Source organism: Acinonyx jubatus, chromosome D4 (genome assembly GCF_027475565.1).
Source record: "Acinonyx jubatus isolate Ajub_Pintada_27869175 chromosome D4, VMU_Ajub_asm_v1.0, whole genome shotgun sequence".
Taxonomy (NCBI): domain Eukaryota; kingdom Metazoa; phylum Chordata; class Mammalia; order Carnivora; family Felidae; genus Acinonyx; species Acinonyx jubatus.
The window spans coordinates 10,406,368-10,431,795 of NC_069391.1; the positions used below are offsets into that span (position 1 = coordinate 10,406,368).

Consider the following 25,428-nt stretch of genomic DNA (forward strand, 5'->3'; position numbering starts at 1 on the left):
TCTAGTTTCTGGAGCCACAGGCTTGCAGGGATTACTACAAAGTGACAAGAGGGCCGTGTACGGTGCAGTGGGATTGGGATGCGGAGAGCGGAACGGAAACTCCCAGTCGGCTGAGCACAGTCACGGCTTCGGGGTTTCTAAACCTCACAGCACACGCTGGCCCCACGGCACCAATTGGGGATTCCCCTTCTGCCAGCAGGCTCCTCCCACTCCCCCCGCTCCGCACCGCCCCCTTAAAACAACAACAACGACAACAAGAAAGGCTTTGGCCACCCAGTCATCGTCCACATGTCGGTCCTCTGGCTGACGTGGCAGGCCGGCCTCAAGGAGCGCCCGGCCTCGCGCCCGCGCCCTCCAGCGACTCCGTCCCAACCGCCGCCCCAAAGATCTGGAAGTCGTTCGCGGAGACCGCGAGCGGGCGCATGCGCACGGCAGGCCCGCCCCGCACGCAGCCACTTCCGGAGCGCTGGTGGAGGTGCGGTTCCGGGTCGCTGCTTTGCTAGCCGGCCGGCCGTGGGGGCTGGTGACGCGGGCCGGCGTTCGTGAGAGGTCCCGGAGGCGGGGCTCTGCCGGCTGCCCAGAGAGCGGCAGGTGCGCGGGCGGGGGCTGGAAATGCCAGCAGACCCCTCATTTTCCCGGTGGCCCCGGTCTGCCCCCAGAGCGGCCCGTACGGGGTTGCCCAAGACCCAAGGCGGGGGGCGGTGCCAGGGTTCTGAAAGGGCGGGGGTGGGGGTACAGGGGCTGCCGGGCCTGGGAGTCTGGAACCTATAAGTTTCAGGATTCCCCCCGAGCGACCTTGGACAAGTCACTCCTCTCTGGGTCTCAGTTTCCTTGCTGTCAAATGGGAGAGACGTTTGGGTCCCTCTTTTCTCTGACAGCCCAAACGCAGGTTCTCGAAGGAGCCTGAATGAGTGGGATCCAGACTCCCTTAGCAAGTTACCTGCCTGCCTCCCTGGGCGTTAGGCAGCTGTCTTTTACCCAATTTAGCCATTCTTTTTCTCAGCGACTTTTTAGTGTGAGTCAAGTCTCTGTGACTGGACAGCCCCCGGTGTGGCCAGGTAAACAATGTGTGACTGCCAGAATCAACTGAGAAATAAATACCCTGGGAAACCTTAATTTCTTTCATTCAAGTTGGTTTTGCTTAGGGCTCCCAAGGTGAAGTGAATTTAGGCACCAGTGAGAGATTCTATTCTTTGTGCCTGTTAGTGCAGGTCTTGGAAAGATCACAAATGCAAAGGAGACCAGGGTGAAGGAAGGTCGCCCACTGAGGATTGTTGCAGTGACAGATTCTCCCCTCTGTCCCCTGGTTAATCCTCCCTGTCTCCTCTTCCACTCCCCCCCCAACATTTTGGCCTTACACTTGAAATACCCAATGCGTTTTATCTTTGTTTTCATGCAGGACAGAATGCTTTGACCTCCAAGCTGTTTTAAATCTGGCAGATAAGCCAGGTGAGTAGGTGGTTTACAGACATTGAAGAGTTGTACAGACTTAAATGGATAATCTGAAGTGCTCAGAAGTCATTTGTAGACCTTAGAGCAGAGCTTAGGTATCCTCCACAAAACATGGATATAAGTCAAGGTTGGAACCGGAATATTAGTGTTTCATACAACACCGGGAGGAAAAAACATTTGAATCTCATGTAAAACATTCTTAAGAAGAAACCGATTTCAGGTCATCTTTTTTAATGTTTATTTATTTTTGAGAGAGGGAGAAAGCAGAGTGTGTGCAGGGGTGGGGAGGGGCAGAGAGAGAGGGGAACACAGAATGTGAAGCAGGCTCCAGGCTCTGAGCTGTCAGCACAGAGCCTGACGTGGGGCCCAAACTCACAAACCGTGAGATCATGACCTGAGCCGAAGTCGGACGTTCAACCGACTGAGCCACCCAGGCGCCCCTGATTTCAGGTCATTTTAATCACCCTTAAAGAGAACCGTGCAGCATTTCCCGGAAATGTGTAAAGGTATCTGGTGCTTTATAGTATGGTTGTCTGGCTTGTGGGGTTTTTTTTCTAGGTTGTCGGCTTTTTCTAGTGAACAGCTGATTGCAAACCATCTTAGAACATTAGAATGTTACACCTTTATCCCCATATTGAGTTACATATTTTTGTCTTCATCTTAAAAAAAAAAAAAAGTAAACTGTAGTTAAACTTAATATTGGGGGAAGGATTCCAAGCCATAATGTGATGTTAATGTGTACTCTGGGAAGTTTTACTAAAGTGTGTTATATGCCATAGCCAACGTGGTGTAATAAAGAAAGAGTAAGGACTTGTGAGTCAGAGTCCTCGGTTAAAATACCAGCCCTTCCACTTAACCACACACTCTTTGGCAGATTACTTCATCTTCTCAAGACTGGATTTCCTTACCTGTTTATGCATATGAAGTACCCGAGTGCTTTTTCAATGTTTAGCAATTGTGTTCTGTTAAATGTACATGTAAAATTAGGAAACTTAATTTTGAAACCTGAAGCTTAACATAGCAAGTCAGTTGTGAAATCTCTCCTGTGTTTAACTTAGATCTCTCCTTCATCTGATTTCTAGATACTGTGTTCTGTAAGCTGTTGGCCCACATTTAAGTGGGAATGCAGCTATCTCGGATGTCTGGAACTTTTTAGGCACCAGTCTCTGAAGTCCTGGTTGCTGGCCTAAGGACTAGACTACTGTGGTGGTTTCAAAAGCTGGTCATCAGTGCAGGATAGCCACACAGCAAAAATGTTTGCAAAGCTAAAGAAGAAAATAGCAGAAGAGACTGCTGTGGCCCAGAGGCCAGGAGGTGCTACTCGGATCCCACGGTCAGTGAGCAAGGAATCGGTTGCCTCTATGGGAGCCGACTCAGGAGATGACTTTGTAAGTATCTTCTCTAGTTTCTAATATTTGGCACAGTCTTGATACATTTTTAAATAATTCAGAGAATCCTCAGGACACCTGGATGTTCTTTTAAATATTTTTTTTAAATTGCAAGATTATGTATGGTTTATATCTGATTCTTCTTACTCTAAGGTGCTTTCTATTTCTTTTTTCCTAATTTTTTCAAGTCCCTTTTCGTATTCTCTACAATGTCCTCTTATACTCTTTTTATACCTTGTGCATCTTGTTTTATATTTTATTTCTCAAAAAGACTTGGCTTATTGTCACTGCAGACAGATATCCTTTAAGTCATTGGTGCTTAACATGGTTTGTGAGTTACGGTGTGGAGTTAGCCAGAGTGCACTATTTTATGGGGAAAGTTGATGAAAAGATGACACCGATGACTGCAGTATGTCCCTTATTTGTAGAGTGTCTTTGTTTTTGGAAAGATTTCAAAAAAATGAAGGTGCTCTTGTGTTAGGTAGATGTCAAGCCTTAGGACTGGAAGTGTGTTTTTGGCATATGATAGGATCCTCTTTAAGTCAAATAACTTCTTTAAAAATTATTTATAATGCTTGACATATATGTAAAAGAATGTGTGTAATATAAATGTAAAGTATAAAACATAAAAGTAAAATGAATGCTTGTTAAGTTGCCACCTATCCAAAGAAATAGAACATTATGGATACTGTTGAAGCCACTTGTATGCTCCTTCCCAGTTCCCTTTCTTCCTTCCTGCTCTCCAAATAACCCCATCCTAAATTTTGTATATATCATTCTCTTGACTTGTAAAATGTCCTCCAGGATATGTACATATTTATATATTTTTTATATGTACATATTTATAGTTTGTTTAATGTTGCATGTTTGTGAACTTTATAAAACTAGTATGCCTTAGTCTTCTTGAACTTACTTTTTTTTTTTTTAATTCACCTTGTTTCCAGTGAAGCTGTGTTCCATGAAGCTGTGATTCATTTGTTTGAGACTCAGCATTTGACAAGGCCACAATTTATCTCTGTCTTTTCCTGATTATAGACACTTGAGTTGTTTCCATGGTCATATGAGTCTTCTTTCTCCTTTCTTATATGACCTGTCCTGGCTCAGATTACATGGCAAAAGCTATTAGGTTATTGGGATGGAACAATAAGATTACCATATCTAAATTGTTGGCTGCTATATTTACCAGGGAATATAATGCACATTTGATCCCCGGGCTGAAGGATATAGTTCCAGTGCTGAGTTCTGTGGCAGAAGTATCTGCTTTACCTTCATGGTAACATGCTAAACGAAGTCTTTCATCTTGAAGGTATACCAGTTATAGATATTGGTCTGAATTCAGGAAATACTTTCCTTTGAGACTTTAAATAATCTATTTGAAATTAGTGTGTATACATTTTTTAATTTTTTTTTTTTTGAGAGAGAACATACAAGTGGGGGAGGGGCAGAGAAAAGGGGACAGAGGATCTGAAGTGGGCTCTGTGCTGACAGCAGAGAGTTTGATGTGAGACTTGAACTCCAGAACCATGAGATCATGACCTGAGCTGGAGTCAGATGCTTAACTAAGTAAGCCACCCAGGAGTCCTGACTGTGTGCGCATTTTGATCTTCACTCCCTATCTCCAGGCCTGTGTATCCCACTGCATACATTTCTCCAATGAGATGTTTTTCCTCTAGTGTCTCAAATTCTTCTTTTTTTTTTTTTTAAAGAGAGAGAGTGTATACATGTGGGGAAGGGGCAGAGGGAGAAAGAGAGAATCTCAAGCAGGCTCCATGGTCAGTGAGGCGCTCAACGCCATACTTGGTCCCACAACCCTGGGATCATGACCTGGGTCAAAATCAAGAATTGGACACTGAACCGACTGAGCCATCCAGGTGCCCCTAGTGTCTCAAACTCTAAAAAAAAATTTTTTTAATGTTTACTTCTTTTTTTGAGAGAGATAGACACAATGTGAGCAGGGGAGGGACAGAGAGAGTGACACAGAATTTGAAGCAGGCTCCAGGCCCTGAGGTGTCAGCCTGGAGGCCGACATGGAGCTGGAACTCTAGAACCACGGTATCATGACCTGAGCCAGAGTCAGTGGCTTAACCAACTGAGCCACCCAAGCGCCCCCTAGTGTCTCAAATTCTAAAACGAACCAAATCAAATTCGTTAACTCCATCTCCAGGTGTGCACTTCCATCCCCCAAGTCACCAGTATGAAATTTTGGAAGCATTTTAGACTCTTTCCTCCATTTCTTGGCGCCCCGTCAACAAATATTGTGGCTTCCGTCTTCTAAATGTCTCAAACTTTCTCTCTTGACTCCATTGCTAATAGTACATTTACTTCCATTTTATTTCAAGCTGTCTTTCTTTCTTGGAAAAATGCGGTAGCTTGTCTGGGCTCTTTGCCTCCAATAACTCCCCAATGCAAATGTGTTCATGTCTCTCCATTGCTTGTGTGTTCATGTCTGTCCAGCTCCTCAGTGGTTTTCCCATCACCTTCACGATGAAGTGCAAACTCATAGTGCAGTAGTAAACTTTTCATGGTCTTGGCACAGCTTACCTGTCCACCATCCATGTTGAAATTGCTGCATTTCTGGAATGGACAACATTCCTTCATGCCTACAGATTTTTGCACTTGCTCTTTCCTCTCTCTGGAATGTCTCTTGTCTCTTCCTTTCACTCTTGAGTTCCTCTGACAGACTTGTGCATCTTTCAAAACTTTGCTTACATGTTACTTCCAGGAAGCCCCCTTGACCCAACCTGCCCTTATCACCCCCTCTACCCTTTATCCCTCCTAGCTGAGTTTAGTCCCTTGTCTCCTACTTACCTCTGTAATAGCACCTATTGCATTGTTGGTGATTTGCTTGTCTCTCAGTAAATTGGGAGCCTTATGAAGGGCAGTAGAGAGAAGCAGTTAGAAACTCAGGTCAGGGGGTGCCTGGGTGACTCAGTCAGTTAAGTGTCTTGATCCCAGCTCTGGTCTTGATCTCAGGGTCATGAGTTCAGATCCCATGTTGGGCTTTGCACTGGACATGAAGCCTACTTTAAAAAAAAAAAAAAAAAGGTCAGCTTAAGGAGTTAGACCTGGATTTGATTCCCAGCTGCATCATTATTATGTGACTTGAGGCAAGGTCCTATATTTTATTTCTGTGTCTTAGTTTCACATCTTTAGGAACTGTACCTGTCTTTATTAAAATGTATGTGTCGGGGTCCCCAAGGTTCACCCCTAGATTCAGTTATTTACTAGGAGGGCTCACAGGACTCTGCATGGTTTTACTCACTGCTGTCATTTATTATAGTGAAAGGATACAAAGCATAATCAGCAAAAGGAAAAGGTGCGTGGGGCAAAGTCTGGAGAAAACCATGTGCAAACTTCTAAGAGTCCTCTCCCCCTATAGTTACATAGGACACACTTAATTCCCCCAGCAATGAGTTGTGACAGCACATGTAAAATATTGTCTTTTAGGGAAGCTCATTAGAGACTCAGTGCCCAGGGATTTTATTGGAGGCCCTTCACATAGGCACCTACTGCCAACCATTTACCAAAATTCCAGACTCCCAGAAGGAAAATGGGTGTTCGGCATAAACCATATTTTTTACACAAACACAGTTAGGTACAGTGAACCATTCTTGTCGGGTGGTGGGAACCCTTTTAAGTGTTAAGTTCCCATAGGCCAGTCCAGGGCCAGCCTTACAAGCAGACCTTGTTAAGGATTGTGATTGCAGGCCTGCAATGTTAGCTCTTATCTGCCTAGTGAATAAAACACTTAGCATAATGCCTGGCTCTTAACAGGCATTTCATAATAGTAGCTGCTTCAGCTGCTGCTGTTTTGGGTAGGGACTCTCTGTCTCACCTCTGTTCCCAATGCTTAGCACAATGCTGGGAATAGGATGTCTCACTAACAGTAATAATCATAATTTCTCCTACTAATAATAGGTGATATGTCTTAAAACTAATTATGTGCCAGTCTCTGTTTAGGGACTTGACAAGTTTTGATTTATTTAACCTTCATCAGAGCTCTGTGAGATTGATCCTGTTTGTGGTCATAGTTTACATACGAGGAAATCAGTGCACAGAGAAAGTGACTAATTGGCCCAGGTTCTTGTTTAATAAGTGGTGAAGATGGGACTTTAACCCAGGCCTTCCACCTCCAGAGACTGCTATAAACTTTACCAGGTCTCAATCAATGTTGGATTGGGCAAGTGTCTAAATATTCTAAATAAATGGATATTTAAAGTGAATTTTTCAACCACCTTTAAAGTATAAGATGGGGAAACATGACTAAAGACTAGATGTTAGGTAATATTTTAAATTTTGTTAAGCATGATAATGGTACTGTGGTTATAAAGGAAAATGACCTTAAATTTTAGAAATGTTTTTCAAAGTATTTAGGATGAAATGTCATGTCTTATTTATAGTACCTCAGTAAAATAAAACTTAATGAAGGAAATATGGGGAAATGTTAGCAATTATTAAAGTAGGTGGAGAACATTCATGAAACCATTTTCCCTAGTCTTCTGTATTTTTAAAAATAAAAATTTTTACAATTGAAAGAAAAAAGTTACTTATTAGCAATAGTAAGCAGTATTCAAAGTAATAGGAATATTCACATATTTTAAAATAGATTGTTGGGGAAAATTGATGTCTCATTAATATATTGATTCTTGAATCCATACTACGTACTAAAGTTCTTGATGCATCTTAGGTAAAGATACTGAAACTTTTTTTTTTTTAATTTTTTTTTTTTAACGTTTATTTATTTTTGAGACAGAGAGAGACAGAGCATGAACAGGGGAGGGGCAGAGAGAGAGGGAGACACAGAATCCGAAACAGGCTCCAGGCTCTGAGCTGTCAGCACAGAGCCCGACACAGGGCTCGAACTCACGGACTGTGAGATCATGACCTGAGCCGAAGTCGGACGCTTAACCGACTGAGCCACCCAGGTGCCCCTATACTGAAACTTTTTCAACGTCTGTGATCAGTTCTTTACCAGTCTTTGCTCCCTTGCTAAAGAACCTTCTCCATTTTATCCCGGGACTTTACCTTGGAAAAAATAAAGTGATTTTCTTTTTTATCACTGAAAATATATTCTTTGTATTTTATGTACTTGGTGTGATATGACCACAATGGATTTGTTTATCACTGCTTATTGCAGTACCGCATACACACACACAAACATAATCTATCTGTTTAGCATCTATCTCCTTCTAGTGTTGCTTCTTCTTTACAAGTAGATAGACTAGGGCCCAGGTACGTTAAGAGGCTCTTCAATGATCACAAAGTATAACCAAACCTAACATAAGACTTACTGCTTTCTGGTTCAGTACTGGGGTCTCACACTGCAGAAAACCCAAGTATGAATATGACCTCTTCTTGTGTCAATTTCAACAGGCTTCCGATGGAAGCAGCTCCAGAGAAGATCTTTCATCTCAGCTTTTGAGAAGAAATGAACAGATACGGAAATTGGAAGCCAGACTTTCTGGTATGTCAAAGAACTCATAAAAAGCAAGCAAAGAAAACTTGCCTTGGTTAACTCTCTCTTTTTATAAAATAGCCATGTAGTATAACCTTATAGTTATGTTGACATATTTTCATATATTTCTTAGTCACATTGGAGCAATTTGTACCCTTTTTGTTCCCTCCTTTTATTAGTGTACCGAATAGTGTAAATTCAAAACTGAGTTTTAAAGTTAAAAAAAAAAAAAACAAACCCAACAACTTAGGTTTTTCTGCTCCTGAGGTTTCTAGCCATGGATATCAAAGGTGTTAAAAGTGTATATAGACTACCTATGACCCATCTTTTACCCGTTAGCATAGCCTACTTTCAGATGGAGAGGGGTAGGGAATAGTATTTATAGGGAATGGCCAATATGTGGATTCTTCAGCACCAAAGAAGGTTTGGTGCTATGTGGTCACTTGCTACAGCTACATATCACCTGTGTAAATGTCATTCTGGGTCTTTAGGCCACTTTGCAATGATATTCAACACCTGTATAGAAGCTGTAACTCTCATTATGTCTTTTGTGTGCAGTTTACAGTTAACACAACTTCCGTCATATCCTTGCCTGACAGGGCATGTTTGTGATAGAGTTGTGAGTTCTTATTTTGGTTTCTGCCAGTGGATACATTTTGAAAGTTTCATCCTGTGAAGTGGTCAATGGCTTCTGTGTTTCTTTTTGTCCCTTGGCCTTATCCACATTTTTTTGGAGTGAAAGCAGTAGACTACAGAATTCGCCAAGTCGTATGTGAAGTATTTGTGTGTGTGAGTTACCAAAGGTCCGTAGCACAGCTCCCAGATCCCAGTTGATCCATTATCTCATTTTGTCCTCACTGTAGCCTTATTAGGCTGAACGAGGTTAAGGTCACACAAGTACTAGTAGGTGGTAGAGCTGAGATCCAGACCCAGATTTGCTTGCTAGAGTCCATGCTCTTAACTACAGTCTTCCTTAAATTCAGTTGTGACCATCCTGTTATGCGTGCCTGTAAGTAGTATCAGTAACAGAGGTGAAATAACGTCACATTTGCTTAATGTTGGGGAGAAAGCTGTAAAATATCATGTGCCTTCCCTAATATAGAAGGAAGAATGGTTTAGGCTTGACTTAAGTTAGAGGAGGGACAGGGAAGAGAACGGACACTTAGTCCAGTTATGTCCCGAGTATTTTCCTCCGGGTTAAGTATGAATAACAACGACAACAACATAGCAGCTACCTTTTATTGAGCACTGTGTATCAAGTGGTTCTGGCATGGAAAAATACCTAGTTTATTATCTAATTAAGACATCTAAAACACTTTGTTTATTAAGTGCATTCGAAGCAGGCACAATTAATATCATTTGATAAGTAAAGAAACTAATACTTAAGACCAATAATTTGCTTAAGGTCTCAGCTAAGGACTGACAGAGTTGGGATTTGAACTAAAGCTTGCCTACTTTTCTACTGTTCCATACTATCTTCTTTGGCCACCCAGGTAATTAATTCTGACTTTCACCTTTAATATGGCATAGGAAGCTCAGTTTCTATGTAGAAAAGAAGCTGACTTTTCTAGAGAATTAAGTACTTTCATGGTAAAGACCATACTGTGGTAAGGTGTTTGCTATCGCCCTAACCATTGTTACTCAGTTGTATGGACTGTGAGCTAGTGAGTTCCCTTTGACCTCTCCTATTGCTAATACTGGAGGGGGAAATGAAAACTGAGATTGGAAATTAAATAATGAGCAGAGCATTTCTGATGACCAGTCCAGGCCCAGTTCTTGTTCCCTATCCAGGCTGAACAAATCTGCCTGTTTGTATGCACCATTAACACTGTGGATAGTTTGTACTATACCTGTTTGCCTGTGTTGTTCATTGTTAACGGGAGGCTGTCTGCCTAGCTTTCCTTAACAGCAATGGTTTTCAGGTTGAGAAAATCATCATCATTTTCACTCATTTTTTTGTTTAATTAACTTCCTTTCCTGATGTTTGTCCATTCCTGGTATGTGCGTCACCTTCCTCACCCAAGACTATGCTGAACAGGTCCGAAACTTGCAGAAGATAAAAGAGAAGCTTGAAATTGCGTTAGAAAAACACCAGGATTGTACGTATTTTTTTCCTGCTTTTTTTTCAATCTTCTTAGGGTTTATATATTTTTTTAAATGAAACAGTAGCGTACGGATAAGTTTGTCCTTCGTCATAACTCCAATCTTTGTAAGTGTACTTCTTAATCAGGTTGATATAACATTTGTCTGATATTTATAAACATACAGTTCCTATTTATGTTACATGATGGGCATGCTTCTTAGGAGAAGGTCATCGTGTGTATCAGCTTGTCTTCATCCAGCGTATTGGCTGCCCTTAGATTTTAGTAAAATAGTGTGCCTGGCCCTTCGGCCTAGATTAGGAGACTGGTTTGAGCTGTAGCTTCATGCTGCTGCATTCAGTAATGGGGGGATATCTTAAGCTGTCATCACTCCTCCAACAATGGTACATATTGTTTAGTCTATCCTAACTTATATGTTCTCCTTTGGATTCAAGCCAAGAAAGATGCTAACAGAAATAGAAAGTTATTTTCTGTTGATGTAATATATACTAAAAAATTTTTAAAGGAAAACAAAGTGAAAGAAGGTTTTCTTCGTTTTGCTAAGTTTTTTAATTCTGAGAAAGTGGTAGTAATCAGCACTTAGCAAAGGCATTATTGTTTTCTGGCAACCTACTCAAATCATGTTCTGTCATTGTGCCATTGAAAAAGTTACCTTTTGGCATCTTCCTAAATGTATATATGTGCTTATTACAAAAACAAAACAATAGAAAGCAAAAAATAATAATAATAATAATGCCAGCAACAAAAACAACTGTGGTCCAAAAGATTCTGGGAAAGTTGAGATGGATCAGGTTTTTCCCAGTCTCGTTATTCACTTACGTGACCTAGATCTTTTTTGTTAGGTGACAATTGTAATCACTGGGCTATTTGTCATGCCGTTTCTGAAATATTTCCATATCTCAAATAGAGCCTCTTTGTTAACAGCTTCCATGCGGAAATTTCAAGAGCAGAATGAGACATTCCAAGCCAACAGAGCCAAAATGGCAGAAGGACTGGCTTTGGCATTAGCCAGAAAGGACCAGGTATTTTATATGTGACGCCCAAGACTGGTGGAAAGATTTCACTTCGTGACATGATTTCAAAAATCATGAAATAAACCTGGTAGAAAATATTTATAGTCTAGGAGAGAAGTTGTAATCATGAAATGCATCCGGAATGTGAGAATGCATCCAGAATATCATTCTATCATTCTGTGTAGGTTTGTAAAAGGGAGAGGGAAATCATGTGTCCTAATCTGCTGGCATATCCCAAGAGAAGGAAAACGGTCTCTGTCCTCTAAAAACCTGTCTCAAAGCCTACTCCCCAAATATGATAAATCGTGGAAAATGCTATCAAGCTAGCCAGCTTCTATGATGTACATAGTTCTTAACAACCTCTCTTCCCCAGTTTCTTCAACCCCAGTGAGCTAGACAGAAAAGAACTCCTGTAATCTCACTAGAACCATTCATTGACAGAGGCTGGAATAAGAAAGGAAAATAGTACTATTACTAACTGTTACAATAATTATGAAGAGTATTTCATTTAGTGGCATTTTAAGATAAACATCAAGATATTATGATAATCTTGATTTATTAAGACAGGGTCAATTTATGATGTTTCACTTAAGAAAATATATAATTCATCTACATTTGGTGGGTGGTTGGCTTGTTGGTTGGTTTTAAAGTGAGTATCCATCATCTGGGACATTTGCTAGCCAGAAAAAGACCTCATTCCCAATACTTAGTGGATAACTATGGTATGAATGTATATAAATGAAGAAATCATCTAAAATTGGTGGATTCTGATTGTAGACAGTTGGAATATGGCTTTTTATACAAATGGTGATTTTTACTCCTGTTCTCTGATTTGTGAATAAGGGGCATAATCCTTTTACCTTTAACTTATGCCTTATACCAAACACCATAAAACATACTGGTAAAATCAAGATAAGAAGGAAAATAATGATTAGGGGCTGGTGAAGACCGTCCCCCTCAACTTCAGTAAATTAATTTCTAAACATCAGTTATAGAGTTACCAACTCAGCTGGTCCCAGCTACCCACTCCCAAGAAATAATAACAATACTCATGGAAAAACACATAGGAATAAACTGAAAAGCTGCATCAGAACACCACATTACAGCTTTGTTTGGTGCTCTACTTAGTAAAAAATCTGCAGGCTTGTATTTGTGTTCTAGAATTTTTTATAAAATTCATTTTCTTCTCCTTTTAGGACTCTTGGCTTTCTTAAAGTAAGCCAACTTTATGGGACTTTTTTTTAATTTGCTGTTTTGGTTGCTTGCTTGCTTGTTTTTCAGGGGGAATTAGGTGGTTTTGCTTTCTGAAAATCTTTGTTGCTGATAGTCTTCTCTGGAAACTGTACTTTTTTTGTTGTTTTGTTTTAGGAATGGTCAGAAAAAATGGATCAGCTTGAAAAGGTTAGTTCATCTTTTATTTTTGTCTCACTATGAATGTTGGCTTCTTGGGGCTTAGAAAATGGTTTCTCCAGTACCCAGTGTACAGATTGCTCTACCACCTCTTGGACTCAAGGTCCTGGATAATTAGACACTAACTTGAAAAGCTCATGCGTTCTCCTTTCTGGATGGGCATGCTGGATATCTTTTGTTTTCCCCTCGCAATATCCGCTCCACCCCTCTCTTACCTTTCTCTGTGTACCTGAAGGCTGTTAGAAACTGCATCAGCAGGGCTCCTTTGCCCTCTGGCTTCCGATTGGGTTCTGCCAGTGGGGAACTCCAAAAGACCGACGGGCAGAAGAAGAGTGTGGTCGGAAGGCTTTTATTCCTCCAGCCTTCTCCATGTGGGATCCATCCAGGTTGGTTGCATCCCATGACCAAAGGTCACAGCTTCAGTTGGATATCCCGGGGTCTCTTGGAATCTCCTCGTCCCTTTGCCCCTTCATGCCCAACTGTTACTAGCGCATTATGTCTTTGGGTTTTCTTATCCCACCCACAGCTTTGAAAAGTCCCTTTATTAAGCTCCTCTCAAAATACTCCATTTGCGACTGCCATCTGTTTCCGACTGGGACCCTAATTGGCACTGTGGTAACATTAGGAATTCTTTTTGAAGAGGCAATGAGAAGGAGGGCATTTTTCAAGGCTCAGCGTTAAGTAGATAAGAGCACTTCTTGACTAAACACGATGAGGAAAATTGATTACTTTAGCACCATAGCTTGTGTAACACTGTGTAGGTGCTTAACGTAATGTATTCCTGGCTCCCAGACATGAACAGGAAGATGAAGCTTCAAGCCTACAGTTAGAAAAACATTTTAATTTCAAAATCAGCCCCCTCAGCCCAAATTATATGCCGCTACCTAATTCACTTTTTGTTTTCATTGAATACTCCTAAGTTACTCTTCGTGGTAGAAAAATTATTTCTTAGACTGATTGATTCAGTTGCACAATATATTTACTGTTTATTTTATTAAACAGGTGAGTTTTATTGTTGCTACATTCTCGGGAGAAAACGCCAAGTTAAACCAGCAATTCCGTGTGTCTGTTCTGTAGAAATCTGATTATCAAGCTATCAGTTAAAAAATGCTTGACCAGAATGCCTGGGTGGCTCAGTCAGTTAAGCTTCCGACTTGGGCTCAGGTCATGATCTCACAGTTCATGGGTTTGAGCCCCGAGTTAGGCTCTGTGCTGACAGCTCAGAGCCTGGAGCCTGCTTCAGATTCTGTCTCCCTCCCTCTACCCCTCCCCCTTCTCACACTCTGTCTCTTTCTCAAAAATATATATTAAAAAAAAATCTGAACGTGGTATGAATGATAGTCTTCTTAAATATGGAGGTATGGGTTAGGTTCAAGTGTTCTAAACTCCAAAGATTGTAGCAATTGAAATTCTCATTGATTTCTTTTTAAATTATGGTACAGGGAGATACATGTAGGACTGAACTAAATAAAACCTACTTCCGCTCACTGGGGCGAGCCCCTACCCCCACTACTCCCCCGCCCAAGGAGGGATTGAGAAATATTTTAGACCCAGAAAGAGCAATGAGACATCTATGTAGGTCTTTGAAGCCTGTAATTTTTGGAAATGTTATTTTTAGACTGTTTTGATTTCTTTTCAATCAGGAATTGGAAACTGCAGCAGCAGGGTTTGTCCTTAAGAGAATCTATCTTGGGAAGCGGTTATTTAGTAGATTGTAACCTGCTGACACCAGTCACAGTCATGTCTAACTTTTGTTGATGTCCTAACTGAAATTGCTAACTGATACCAGTTCTACTTAAATGCATCTCATTTTTTCAGAGTATTCAGCCTTACTCTATAGTGATTCACACCATTCAGCGAGTTCACTATGTCACTTGAAAATAGATGTGTAACATGGATATCTGTAATTTCTTTTTTTTTTTAATTTTGTTAACGTTTTTTTTTTGAGACAGAGAGAGACAGAGCATGAACGGGAGAGGGTCAGAGAGAGAGGGAGACACAGAATCTGAAACAGGCTCCAGGCTCTGAGCTGTCAGCGCACAGCCCGACACAGGGATCGACCTCATGGACCGAGAGATCATGACCTGAACCGAAGTCGGACGCTTAACCGACTGAGCCACCCAGGTGCCCCTCTGTAATTCCTGATCAAACTTAAGAACTTTAAAGTGTTAAGTAATGGTTCCTCTTGTTCCCTTTATTCACAGGTGTCATTTAAAACATTTGTTTTTGGGGGGCACCTGGCTGGCTTAGAGCGTATAACTCTGGATCTCAGGGTCATGAGTTTGAGCCCCATACTGGCTGTAAAGTTTACTTAAAAAAAGAAGAAGAATTTTTTTTTAAAAACATATTTATTGGGGCGCCTGGGTGGCGCAGTCGGTTGAGCGTCCGACTTCAGCCAGGTCATGATCTCGCGGTCCGTAAGTTTGAGCCCCGAGTCGGGCTCTGGGCTGATGGCTCAGAGCCTGGAGCCTGTTTCCGATTCTGTGTCTCCCTCTCTGTCTGCCCCTCCCCCGTTCATGCTCTGTCTCTCTCTGTCCCAAAAATAAATAAACCTTGAAAAAAAAAATTTTTTTTAAACATATTTATTTTTAACTTAAATTTGTAGATAAGGCCATTTTGGTCCTATCACTGTAAAGCTTACCATTATCTAAAATTGTCTACTGACAAGAGATTTTTTTAATGGTGTTTATTTATTAAGGATTTTGCTGGGGGTACTTGGCCGGCTCAGTCGGAGGAGGGTGTGACTCTTATCTCGGAGTCACAAGTTTAAGCTCCATGTTGGGTATAGAGAATACTTAAAATCTTAGGGGGAAAATATCTCCCGAATAAAAATAAAAACACTGTGTAGATTAAAAAAAAAATCTGCTTATATAATATGGATTTCTGGTGTCTTAATTGCCTGAGATGATGTCTTCTTCCTCTAAATAGGAGAAAAGGTTTCTGACAGCTCAATTACAGGAAATGAAGAACCAGAGTTTGAATCTTTTCCAAAGGAGGGATGAAATGGATGAATTAGAGGGGTTCCAGCAGCAGGAACTAAGTAAAGTAAAGCACATGGTATGCATTTTTGTTTTCATAGCTAAATACTGAATAGATGATTAATTACTCTGGTTTTACTAGTCCTCACTCTCTAATGTGAGAAACATACCCTAGTAGTGTTTGATATTAATCATAGTTGTATGTTTTTCAATTTATTATAATGGGAAGGTTCTGTTTGAAATGCGCTCCCTTTCTCTTTCTTTTTTTACTACTGGGCATTTAAGTCCCCTTATAAGCTCACAAAAATGTTATAAAAGTTTGGCTTGTTGATCCCTATTTTTAAAAATATGTCTTAGTAGTATTTCTTCGTAGTGGCCTAATGAAACTTTATATCTTTGTATCAGCTTTTAAAAAAAGAGGAAAGTCTGGGGAAAATGGAGAAAGAGTTGGAGGCGCGAACCAGAGAACTTACTCACATCCAGGAAGAGTTGATGACCTCCAATCAGATGTCTTCAGACTTAAGCCAGAAGCTAGAAGAATTGCAGAGACGCTACTCAGCGCTGGAAGAACAGAGGTTCTTGCTTGGTCTGTGGGGCCCATGGGAAGCGGTGTTAGTGTAGCTCTGGCTATAGCTCGCCTGCCTTTCCCCACTGTTCATTGCAACACTTTCTGATCTCAGTTCTGGCAAAGGCTTCTGGATTGTCCTTACCAGCCCAGGGCTCAGGACCCTCTACCTCCCCCACCCTAAACCTTTATTCCCCTTCACCTGCCTAAGCTCAGCGTCCAAGCCTACCAAGCAATTAAGTATGTTTTTGTTTCTAAGCTATTGAGTAACCAAAGGCAGACTGGGATTTTTTGCTTAAACCTGGGTGGGATTTTTCTCTTTGGGCTTCTACTTCAGAAAGAGCCAAGGAGTCTTCTCCATTGATAATCTTCACGTGGCTAACGTTTGCAGCCCTGATATATAAAAAGCCATCTGTATTTTTCCTGTCAGAAAGTGTCCTTTAGATGAGATTTCCAAATGTGTTTATTGTCTGCTTTCTTTCAATGAAGGGATCATGTGACAGCTTCAAAAACAGGTGCAGAAAATAAGATCGCAGCCCTGGAGCAAAAGGAACAAGAGCTCCAGGTATCCATTCAGCAGCTTTCCATGGATTTGCAGAAGGTAAGTAGAGTACTAGGAGCGGATCCAGGATTCATGAATGGGGTAGAAACTAAATCTGTCAGAAATTTCAGTCTCGGGGTGGCTGCTGAAACTTCTATTTCTCATGCTGTCTGCACTGCCCTACTTCCTGGTCTAGCCAGGGTACATTCCCATGTAAGTGGCCACATGGCTGAACAAAGGTTGCTTAACAGAAGAGGTCAGTATTGTACTGGCAGGAATTCTCAAAGCACACGATTTGATCTGCTCACATTTGTTCTAAAGTACTACATGGTGGGCCTCAAGCATAAGAAGATGCAACCATCATGGATGATGGGGCCTAATGCAGTTTGTTCAGAATGATAGTCATTACACTTCATTTGTTCATTTGGCCAACATTTATTGACTTCCTATTACAGGCGTGTGCTAAGCTTGAGACTATAAAGAAGAAGAATAAAAAATATTATTATTGACTATAGAGTAGTATTTCTCAGTGGTATGTTTCTTCTCATCATTTTGAATAGAATAATTGTATTGTATGATTGTCCCTTGCATTGCAGGACATTTAGCTTTCTGGCCCCTGGGTTCTTAATGCCAGCAGCATCCTTCAGGCATTGACAATCCAGCCCTTCCCATCATATGACAGAACATCCCCTGGCAGGTGGTACCACAGACTCTACCCTCATCCCTTGAGAACTGCTAATCTCAAGTGCAACAAAGACTTAACAGCATCTATTTGTGTAAATAGGAGTCTTCGCATACCTACAGGTACCCAAATGGAACCTGAGAGAGGTTATATACTTTGTTCAAGAATTTAAAACTAAGTCACAATAAGTGACAAAGCTGGATTCTAACCCAAGTCTTACTCCAAAACTCATGCTTGTGCTACTGGACTTTGTTGCCTCACCCAGTAAACAGACCTTACATAAATGAATGAGTGTGATATAAGGTCTCTACCCTCAGTGAACTGAAAATCTAGAGACTTAGTGTTTTCTCTCAGGAACTTACAGTTTCATTATAGAACTCAAACCTCCTGTGACCACAAGAAAAGAAATTCTCAACTCAGCAAGTCCCAAATAAGTGACATAGGTTTTCCATTGCAAAAGATAGGCCATAGGGAGAGTATGTTTCCAGCACAGCAGTCAAGGAACTCTTCCTGGAGGAACTGGAATTTCAAAGATGGGTAGTACAGCAGGAGGCAGAGAAAGCAGAAGGGCACAGAACATATGGGAGTACCGGAGATAACACACAAATTTTGGGACTCAAGAGACACTTTGATATCAATTAGAACCATCTGTCCATTTCAGGGGTGGCTGGGTGGCTCAGTTGGTTGAGCGTCTGACTTCGGCTAAGGTCGTGATCTCACATTGAGCTTAGGTGCCACATCGGGCTCTGTGCTGACAGCTTGGAGACTGGAGCCTGCTTAGGATTTTGCATCTCTCTGCTCCTCCCCCACTTGCACTGTCCCTCTCTCTCTCTCCCTCTCTCTCTCTCTCTCTCAAAAATAAACAAACATTGAAAAAAATCCATCCATTTCATAATTGGAAAAACTAATTTTTTAGATTGTGGTTATACTAATAAGTTTTCTCGTTCATTCTAAAAATATGATTTGAGCCTTACTGTGTGCCAGGTTCAGTGCTCTGTGCTGAGTGTTAGAAACAGTGTGATGAACAGGGGCGCCTGACTGGCTCAGTCAGTGGAATGTGTGGCTCTTGATCTCAGGTTGTGGGTTCAAGCCACACGGTGGGTGTAGAGATTACTTAAAAATAAAATCTTTAAAAAAAGAAACACCGTGGTGAGCAAGACAGATACCGCACTTGCCTTTGTGGAACTTCTAGTCTAGAGGGGAAGTCAGATGTTAATCGGTAATATATACATAAATATATAATTACAAACCCTGATGCATGCAGTGAAGCAAAACTACAGGATATTGTGGCATCTTTTAATGGCATCAGATTAGCCTTGGGGGTCAAACAAGTATTTCCTTTGAGGAAGTAACACTTCAGCTGCGGAGGGGGAGAGACAGTGGGAGAGAATTTTAAGCAAGGAGCAGTATGAACCAGAAACCCAAAAACCTTGAGGCAGGAAAAGGATTAGCACATTCAGGGAACTGGAAGAAAGAACACAGAGGAGAATGGAGGATTCTCCTCCATTGCTACTGCAATGGACCTACTTGCTACTGCAATGGATGTAGAAGAGGAGCAAGAGAAAAGTTTTGGTGATGGTTTCGGGTTTCTGGAGTGATCGACTGGGCTGATAGTGTCAATCATTGGGCTAAGAGCACCAGAGGAAGGACAGTTTTATCATGAAGATCATGAGTTTGGAGTCCATTGTTTTGTTTATCATTATTGAATAGATGTAACATTTACAAAGATAAGTAAGGTAGAGAGTATAACAAGTCAGTGAACCCCTGTGTAGCTAACCCCCGGGTTAAAAAGAGTAATATGTTTATCTTTGAGGTTCCCCATGTGCTATTCACTGTTCCATCCCATTCCTTTTTCTTTTTTTTTTTTTTAATTTAATATTTTTAAAGTTTGTTTATTTATTTTAAAGTTTATTTATTACTTATTTATTTTGAGAGAGAGAGACAGTGAGGAAGGGAGGGCAGAAAGAGGGAGAGACAAAACCCCAAGCAGGCTCTGGGCTGTCAGTGCTGAGACTGATGTGGGGCTCGAACCCACAAACTGTGAGATCATGACCTGAGCCAAGATCAAGAGTAGGATGCTTAACCAACTGAACCATCCAGGCACCCCTCCTTTTTCTAAGTAAACACTATCTAGAAACTTCCATTAGTTTTATAGAACAATGGAAGAAACTTCCATTTTGTTTTATAATTTTACCATTATTTTATCCCTAAACAGTCTATATCTTCTTTTGTTTCTCATGCATGTTAAAATTATATAAATCATCGTGTAGGTATTCTTCTAAACCTTGTTTTTTGTGCTCAACATTGTATTCCTAAAAAACTTTCATATGGGTACATGCTGCTATAACTTGTTCTTTTCTCAGCTACATATTATGAAGTTACCAGAATTTATCCATCTTATTGACAGTCAACATTGGGGTATTTCTGGTCTTTTGCTCTCATATACAAGGCTGCTATGAGCTTTCATCCACCTGTGCAGGTTATTCTAGGGCATATTTAAGATATGGAAAGTTTGGGGGTTTTTGGCTGGCTCAGTTGGTGGAACATGCCACACATTGGGTGTAGAGATTATGGGACATCTTAAGGCACATCTGGGTAGCTCAGTTGGTTAAGCATTCGACTTCAGCTCAGGTCATGGTCTCACAGTTCGTGAGTTCAAGCTCCTCATCAGACTCTGTGCTGACAGCGCGGAGCCTGCTTGGGATTCTCTCCCTCTCTCTCTGCTCCTCCCCTCCTTGTTCTCTCTCTCTCTTTCTCCCTCTCCCTCTCCCCCTCCCTTTCTCTCCCTCTCTCTCCCTCTCTCTCCCTCTCTCTCTCTCTCTCTCTTTCAAAATGAACTTAAAAATATTTTTTAAAAAATTACTTTTTGTATTTGTTGCTGGCCTATAGAAATATTATTTTTGTATATTGTTTTGTACAACTTATTAGCTCTTATTAAGCTTAATAACTAACGTACAGATGTGTTTTAGTTTCTTAAATAGCAGTCATCTGTGAATAATGATGGTTTTGTTTGTTTCAAATTCTTATACCTTTTATTTCTTTGTCTTACTCTGTTATTTGTTTTCTTATTGTTGAATTGTAAGTTTCTTTTACATTTTGGATAGCACTTCTTTATCAGATGTGTCTTTTGCAAATATTTTCTCTAGTCTGTGGCTTGATTTCTTATTCTCTTGACATTGTCTTTAGCAGAGTAGACATTTCTAATGTTGATGAAGTCTGTTTATCAATTATTTCTTTCATGCATCACACCCTTGGTGGTATATTTAACAAATAATTGCTATCCCCATGGTCATCTAGGTTTTCTCCTTGTGTTATCTTCTATGAGTTTTATAGTTTTAAGTTTGACATGTATATCTGTGATACAATTTGAGTTAATTTTTATGAAGGTTGTAAGGTTTCTATGTCTAGATTCATTTTTTTTTCATATGGATGTCCCATTTGTTCCAGCACCATTTGGTGAAGAGGCTGTCTTTGCTTTATTGTATTGCCTTTGCTTCTTTGTCAAAGATCAGTCAAGTTATTTATGGGCATCTATTTCTGGGCTCTCTATTCTATTTCATTGATCTATTTTTTTTTTTTAATGTTTTTAAAAATGTTTTTATTTATTTTTGAGACAGAGAGAGACAGAGCACAAGCAGGGGAGGGGCAGAGAGAGAGAGAGAGAGACACAGAATCTGAAGCAGGCTCCAGGCTCCAAGCTGTCAGCACAGAGCCTGACGCAGGGCTCGAACTCATGGGCTGTGAGATCATGACCTGAGCTGAAGTCGGACGCTTAACCAACTGAGCCACCCAGGCGCCCCAATTTGTTCTTTTACCAATATCATCCTGTCTTGATTATTATAGTTTCATAGTAAGTCTTGAAGTCGCGTAGCATCAGTCTTCCAACTTTGTTCTTCTCCTTCAGTATTGTGTTGGCTCTATTGTGGGTCTTTTGCATCTCCATATAAATTTTAAAATCATTTTGTTGATATCCATAAAATAACTTGCTGGGATTTTGGTTGGTATTGCATTGAATCTATAGGTCAAGTTGGGAAGAACTGATATCTTAACAATATTGAGTCTTCCTATCCATTAAAATGGACTCTCATTCCATTTATTTAGTTCTATTTTGTTTTTTTATTTCATCAAAGTTTTGTAATTTTTCTCATATAGGTCTTGTACATATTTTATTAGACTTATACCTGAGTATTTCATTTTAGGGTGCTAATGTAAATGCTATTGTGTTTTTAATTTCAGATTCCACTTTTTTATTGTTGGTAAATAGAAAAGCAGTTGACTTTTGTATAACAACCTTGTATCCTGCAACCATTCTATAATCACTTGTTATTTCTGGGAGGGTTTTTTTTGCCAGTTTATTTGGATTTTCTACATTAATGATCATGTCGTCTACTAACAAAGACAGTTTTGTTTTCCTTACCAACGTATGTACTTATATTTCCTCTTCTTGCCTTATTACATTAGCAAGGACTTTTTTTTTTTTTTTTAACATTAGCAAGGACTTCTAATACAATGTTGGAAAGGACTAATGAGAGGAGACATCCTTGCCTTATACCTGATCTTAGTGGAAAAGCTTTGAGTTTCTCATCATTAAGTATAATGTTAGCTGTAACATATAAGGTGTTGGGGGCCTGAAATAAAGCAGCCAGAGTGGAGGGGAGGATCCATGTAGGATATGGCACACAAGAAGACTAAACAGAAATTGTAACTGATTCTTTTTCTGTCCCTAATTTTGCCTAACACCAAAACTTGTTTGGTCTTTGGTTTTCACTATAAAGAGTCACCTATATATCTCAAGTTCATATTGATATGTAGTAGAATGAGTACAGGCTTTGGCTGCAGAAGACCTGAGTTTGAATCTTTAATTTCACAATAAGGTGTGCGCTTTTGGGCTATTTTCTAAGCTTCAGTTTCCTTATAAATGGACACAGTGAAGGGTGGCTGTAAGGACCAGGGATGATGGGAAGTGCTTACTCACGTTCTGCAGACTATAGCTGCCACTGCTGCACTCTGCTATACTTTCTGATTATTACATTATTAGTAAGAGACCCCTCATGATTGGTCGTCATGGCCAAACTGTTTTTTCTTTCTCTCTCTCCCTCTGGCCAGACATCTGAGTCACAGACGTGGGAGTTGTCTTTACCTCTTTTCCCGGCTTTATGGTCATGCTGAACTTGTCCGGTACCTCTTTGCATGTGCTGTTCTTTACCCAGAATGCTTGTTCCTCTTTCACCCCCCTTCTACCTGATCTGTATACGCCTGATGTGATTTCCCCCGTTAATCCCTCCTTTCTCTGATATCTCATAGCACCTTATATGTCCCTCTGTTGCAGTATGATTGAATTGTTTTATAATTGATTGCATGTGTATGTGTCTTCACCACCAGCCACCATCTGTGGATCAGGAACTGTGTCTGGTTGTATCCTCAGAAGGCAACATACGGTATAGACTTGATAAAAGTTTATTGAACTATGGAACCTTGAATCCATGCTTCAAACTTCTCCTCTACTACCTATGCCATCACCCCTGTGAGACTGTAGAATGGCAAGTGTTTCTTCCTAAAACCCTAAGCCCAAGTTGCTACATTTTATTCTGAGGAGAGATTGACTGGGTTCTAAGCTGAACATGAAAGTCTGTAGCTTGAAATGGAGCAACAGAAGCATTAAATAGGGGATTTTGAGGAAGCAGAGTATCCGTGAGGATGTACAAGTCTTCATAGTAAGATGTTGATGCTGTACGAACTTTTTTTGAAGAGAGGAGAATGGGCAACCTCAGTGAATACAAGGACCACTAGGGATCTAAGAACTTGTGTGTTCAAAGTTTCCTGGATCCTCTGTTGAACCAAGTCCCAACCCGTTGCCACCACCACTAACTACCATCATTGCTAAAGGGATAGACTGAAAGGAGGATAGCTGTTGGTCTGGGGCTAGGGTGTGAGATGCACAATGGATCTGCCCTGGTCCCTGTGCTGGGAGGCCAGGGTGAATGTCATCCTGTGTTTTAGAAGTTCTCTCTTAGGCCTGCATTAAGGCAGCTATGTTGGCATCATTACTCCTTCATCCAGCCCCATGTGTCCAGAAACATTGTTCTGTTTGGTCATTTGTAGAGCTTATGGGGTCCTTCTTGAGTGGGATTAGCTCTGCCAAATTCGGCATGTGAGCTAAAATTGTTGTGGGCCCTATTGGACTCTAGATTAATAGGATTAAACATGTGCTTGATGAGAGTAAAAGGTTGTACATCATGACAGTATAATCTGATTGTCTTAAAAAGGAGGCGCATCTTCTCAGCGTCCTGGGTGCATTCCACTAAGGGAATAGCCTTGTTCCTTCCCGCATTGTCGATTGCTCACGTTGTATGAACGATTGATTACCTCTTGCGGTGCTCAGTCTGAACCAGTGCCTGGGTGGTGCTGGCTCCTGATCTTGCATCTTCTGTGTCCCTTTTCAAGGAAGATATCTTGGCTGTTTGTTCTTCTGAGAGGCAGTTGAGAACAGAATTTCGGGGAAACATAATCCAAGAGGAGACAGGAAGTGGGAGAGGGGTCATAGAGTAACGTAATCTCTGCTTTCACTTGCAGGCCACTGCTGATACTCAAGAAAAAGAAAAACTCATCACACACTTGCAGGAGAAAGTCTCATCCTTGGAGAAGAGACTAGAGCAGAACCTGTCAGGAGAAGAACACGTGCACGAGCTCCTGAAAGAGGTAGCTGGCTCTGTTAGGGCAGCCACTGCTGGGAAGGGAATGGTAACACCGGAGATTTCATGCAGTCACAAAGCTGCAGGGCCAGAGTCCACAAGCAGCCGGGTGGGAGAGCGCTCTCTCCAACTTTTGATTGTCCTGCTTCCAGCAAAAACAGCCCTGTCACCCATGTGTACCATGCTTCATTCAGAGATGCTTGTGAATGAACAGCATCCCTCCCAATCGCCAATAAACTCCACCGGTGATATATGCCACTTGGGCTATCTTATCTTACCGCCCTGTTCTCTTCCACCCTTTTGCACTTTCCGGTGGCCAAGGAAAATTTTTACCATCTGCCTGTGGTGTGAACAAGAATGGCCTTCAGCAGTGAGGGGACTCTCCTTCGCTGAGGGAGGCTGTTGAGCGGACTGGCCTTTTGCCCAGTGGTGTAGGTGAACTCACTTTCTCATCAGGCCTGAGCCCACTGTCTGCCCATATCCTACCCCTCCTTCCCTTTGTATCCCAGTGACTGGCCTCACCATGACAAAGGTGGCACGGCCAAGACCTTGGGCCCAGATTAGACCCTTCCTGTCTGTCTGCACTTAGTTTCAACTAAATATCTCCATCTCCACTGCCACCGTCGTCCTTCAGGGCTTCCAGTTGCTCTAGCTGAGTTCATATCGGAAGTCTCCAGCCTGCCCTACCCAAAATAAGTCTGTCCTTCACCCCTGACAGTCTTCCACGCTCCCTGCCTAACTGATATTCCTGACTGCCTCATTCCCTTAACCATTTTCCCCAGCTCCCCTACAGTCTACAAGTGTGTATACCCTGGGTTCTGGAGTGTATTGATTTCTAGAATCGGACTGCATAGGTTTGTGTCTTGCCTGTTCTACTTACCAGTTTGTGACTTAGAGCAAGTAACTTAATCTCTTTGTGTTTGTTTTCTCCTCTTTGAAATAGGGTTGATAATTGTACCAAACAAATAGAATTGTTGTTAGGGTTCAAGGAGTTACAGTATGTGAAGTGCTCAGAATGAAGCTCTAGAACATAAGTCTCCATGTATTTCAGCTGGTAATATTATAATCATTATTGTTGTGCCATCATCATCATCATAAAGCTTAGTGTGCATAGGAGTTACTTGGGGAGTTTTTTTAAAGTGTATATTCC

At 41.1% G+C, this 25,428-nt stretch overlaps 1 protein-coding gene across 1 annotated transcript in view; it reads left to right on the forward strand.

Annotated features, from left to right (window-relative positions):
- Window positions 1-439: 439 nt before the first annotated feature.
- Window positions 440-25,428, forward strand: part of GOLGA1 (golgin A1) — a 47,776-nt gene continuing 22,787 nt past the window's right edge. Inside the window, exons 1-11 of the mRNA XM_027035097.2 lie at window positions 440-591; window positions 1,400-1,449; window positions 2,535-2,840; window positions 8,214-8,304; window positions 10,320-10,394; window positions 11,322-11,419; window positions 12,779-12,811; window positions 15,749-15,877; window positions 16,204-16,373; window positions 16,853-16,964; window positions 24,160-24,285. Coding sequence (XP_026890898.1) covers window positions 2,706-2,840; window positions 8,214-8,304; window positions 10,320-10,394; window positions 11,322-11,419; window positions 12,779-12,811; window positions 15,749-15,877; window positions 16,204-16,373; window positions 16,853-16,964; window positions 24,160-24,285 — 969 coding nt within the window. The 5' untranslated portion in view covers window positions 440-591; window positions 1,400-1,449; window positions 2,535-2,705. The remainder of the gene's footprint in view (window positions 592-1,399; window positions 1,450-2,534; window positions 2,841-8,213; window positions 8,305-10,319; window positions 10,395-11,321; window positions 11,420-12,778; window positions 12,812-15,748; window positions 15,878-16,203; window positions 16,374-16,852; window positions 16,965-24,159; window positions 24,286-25,428) is intronic.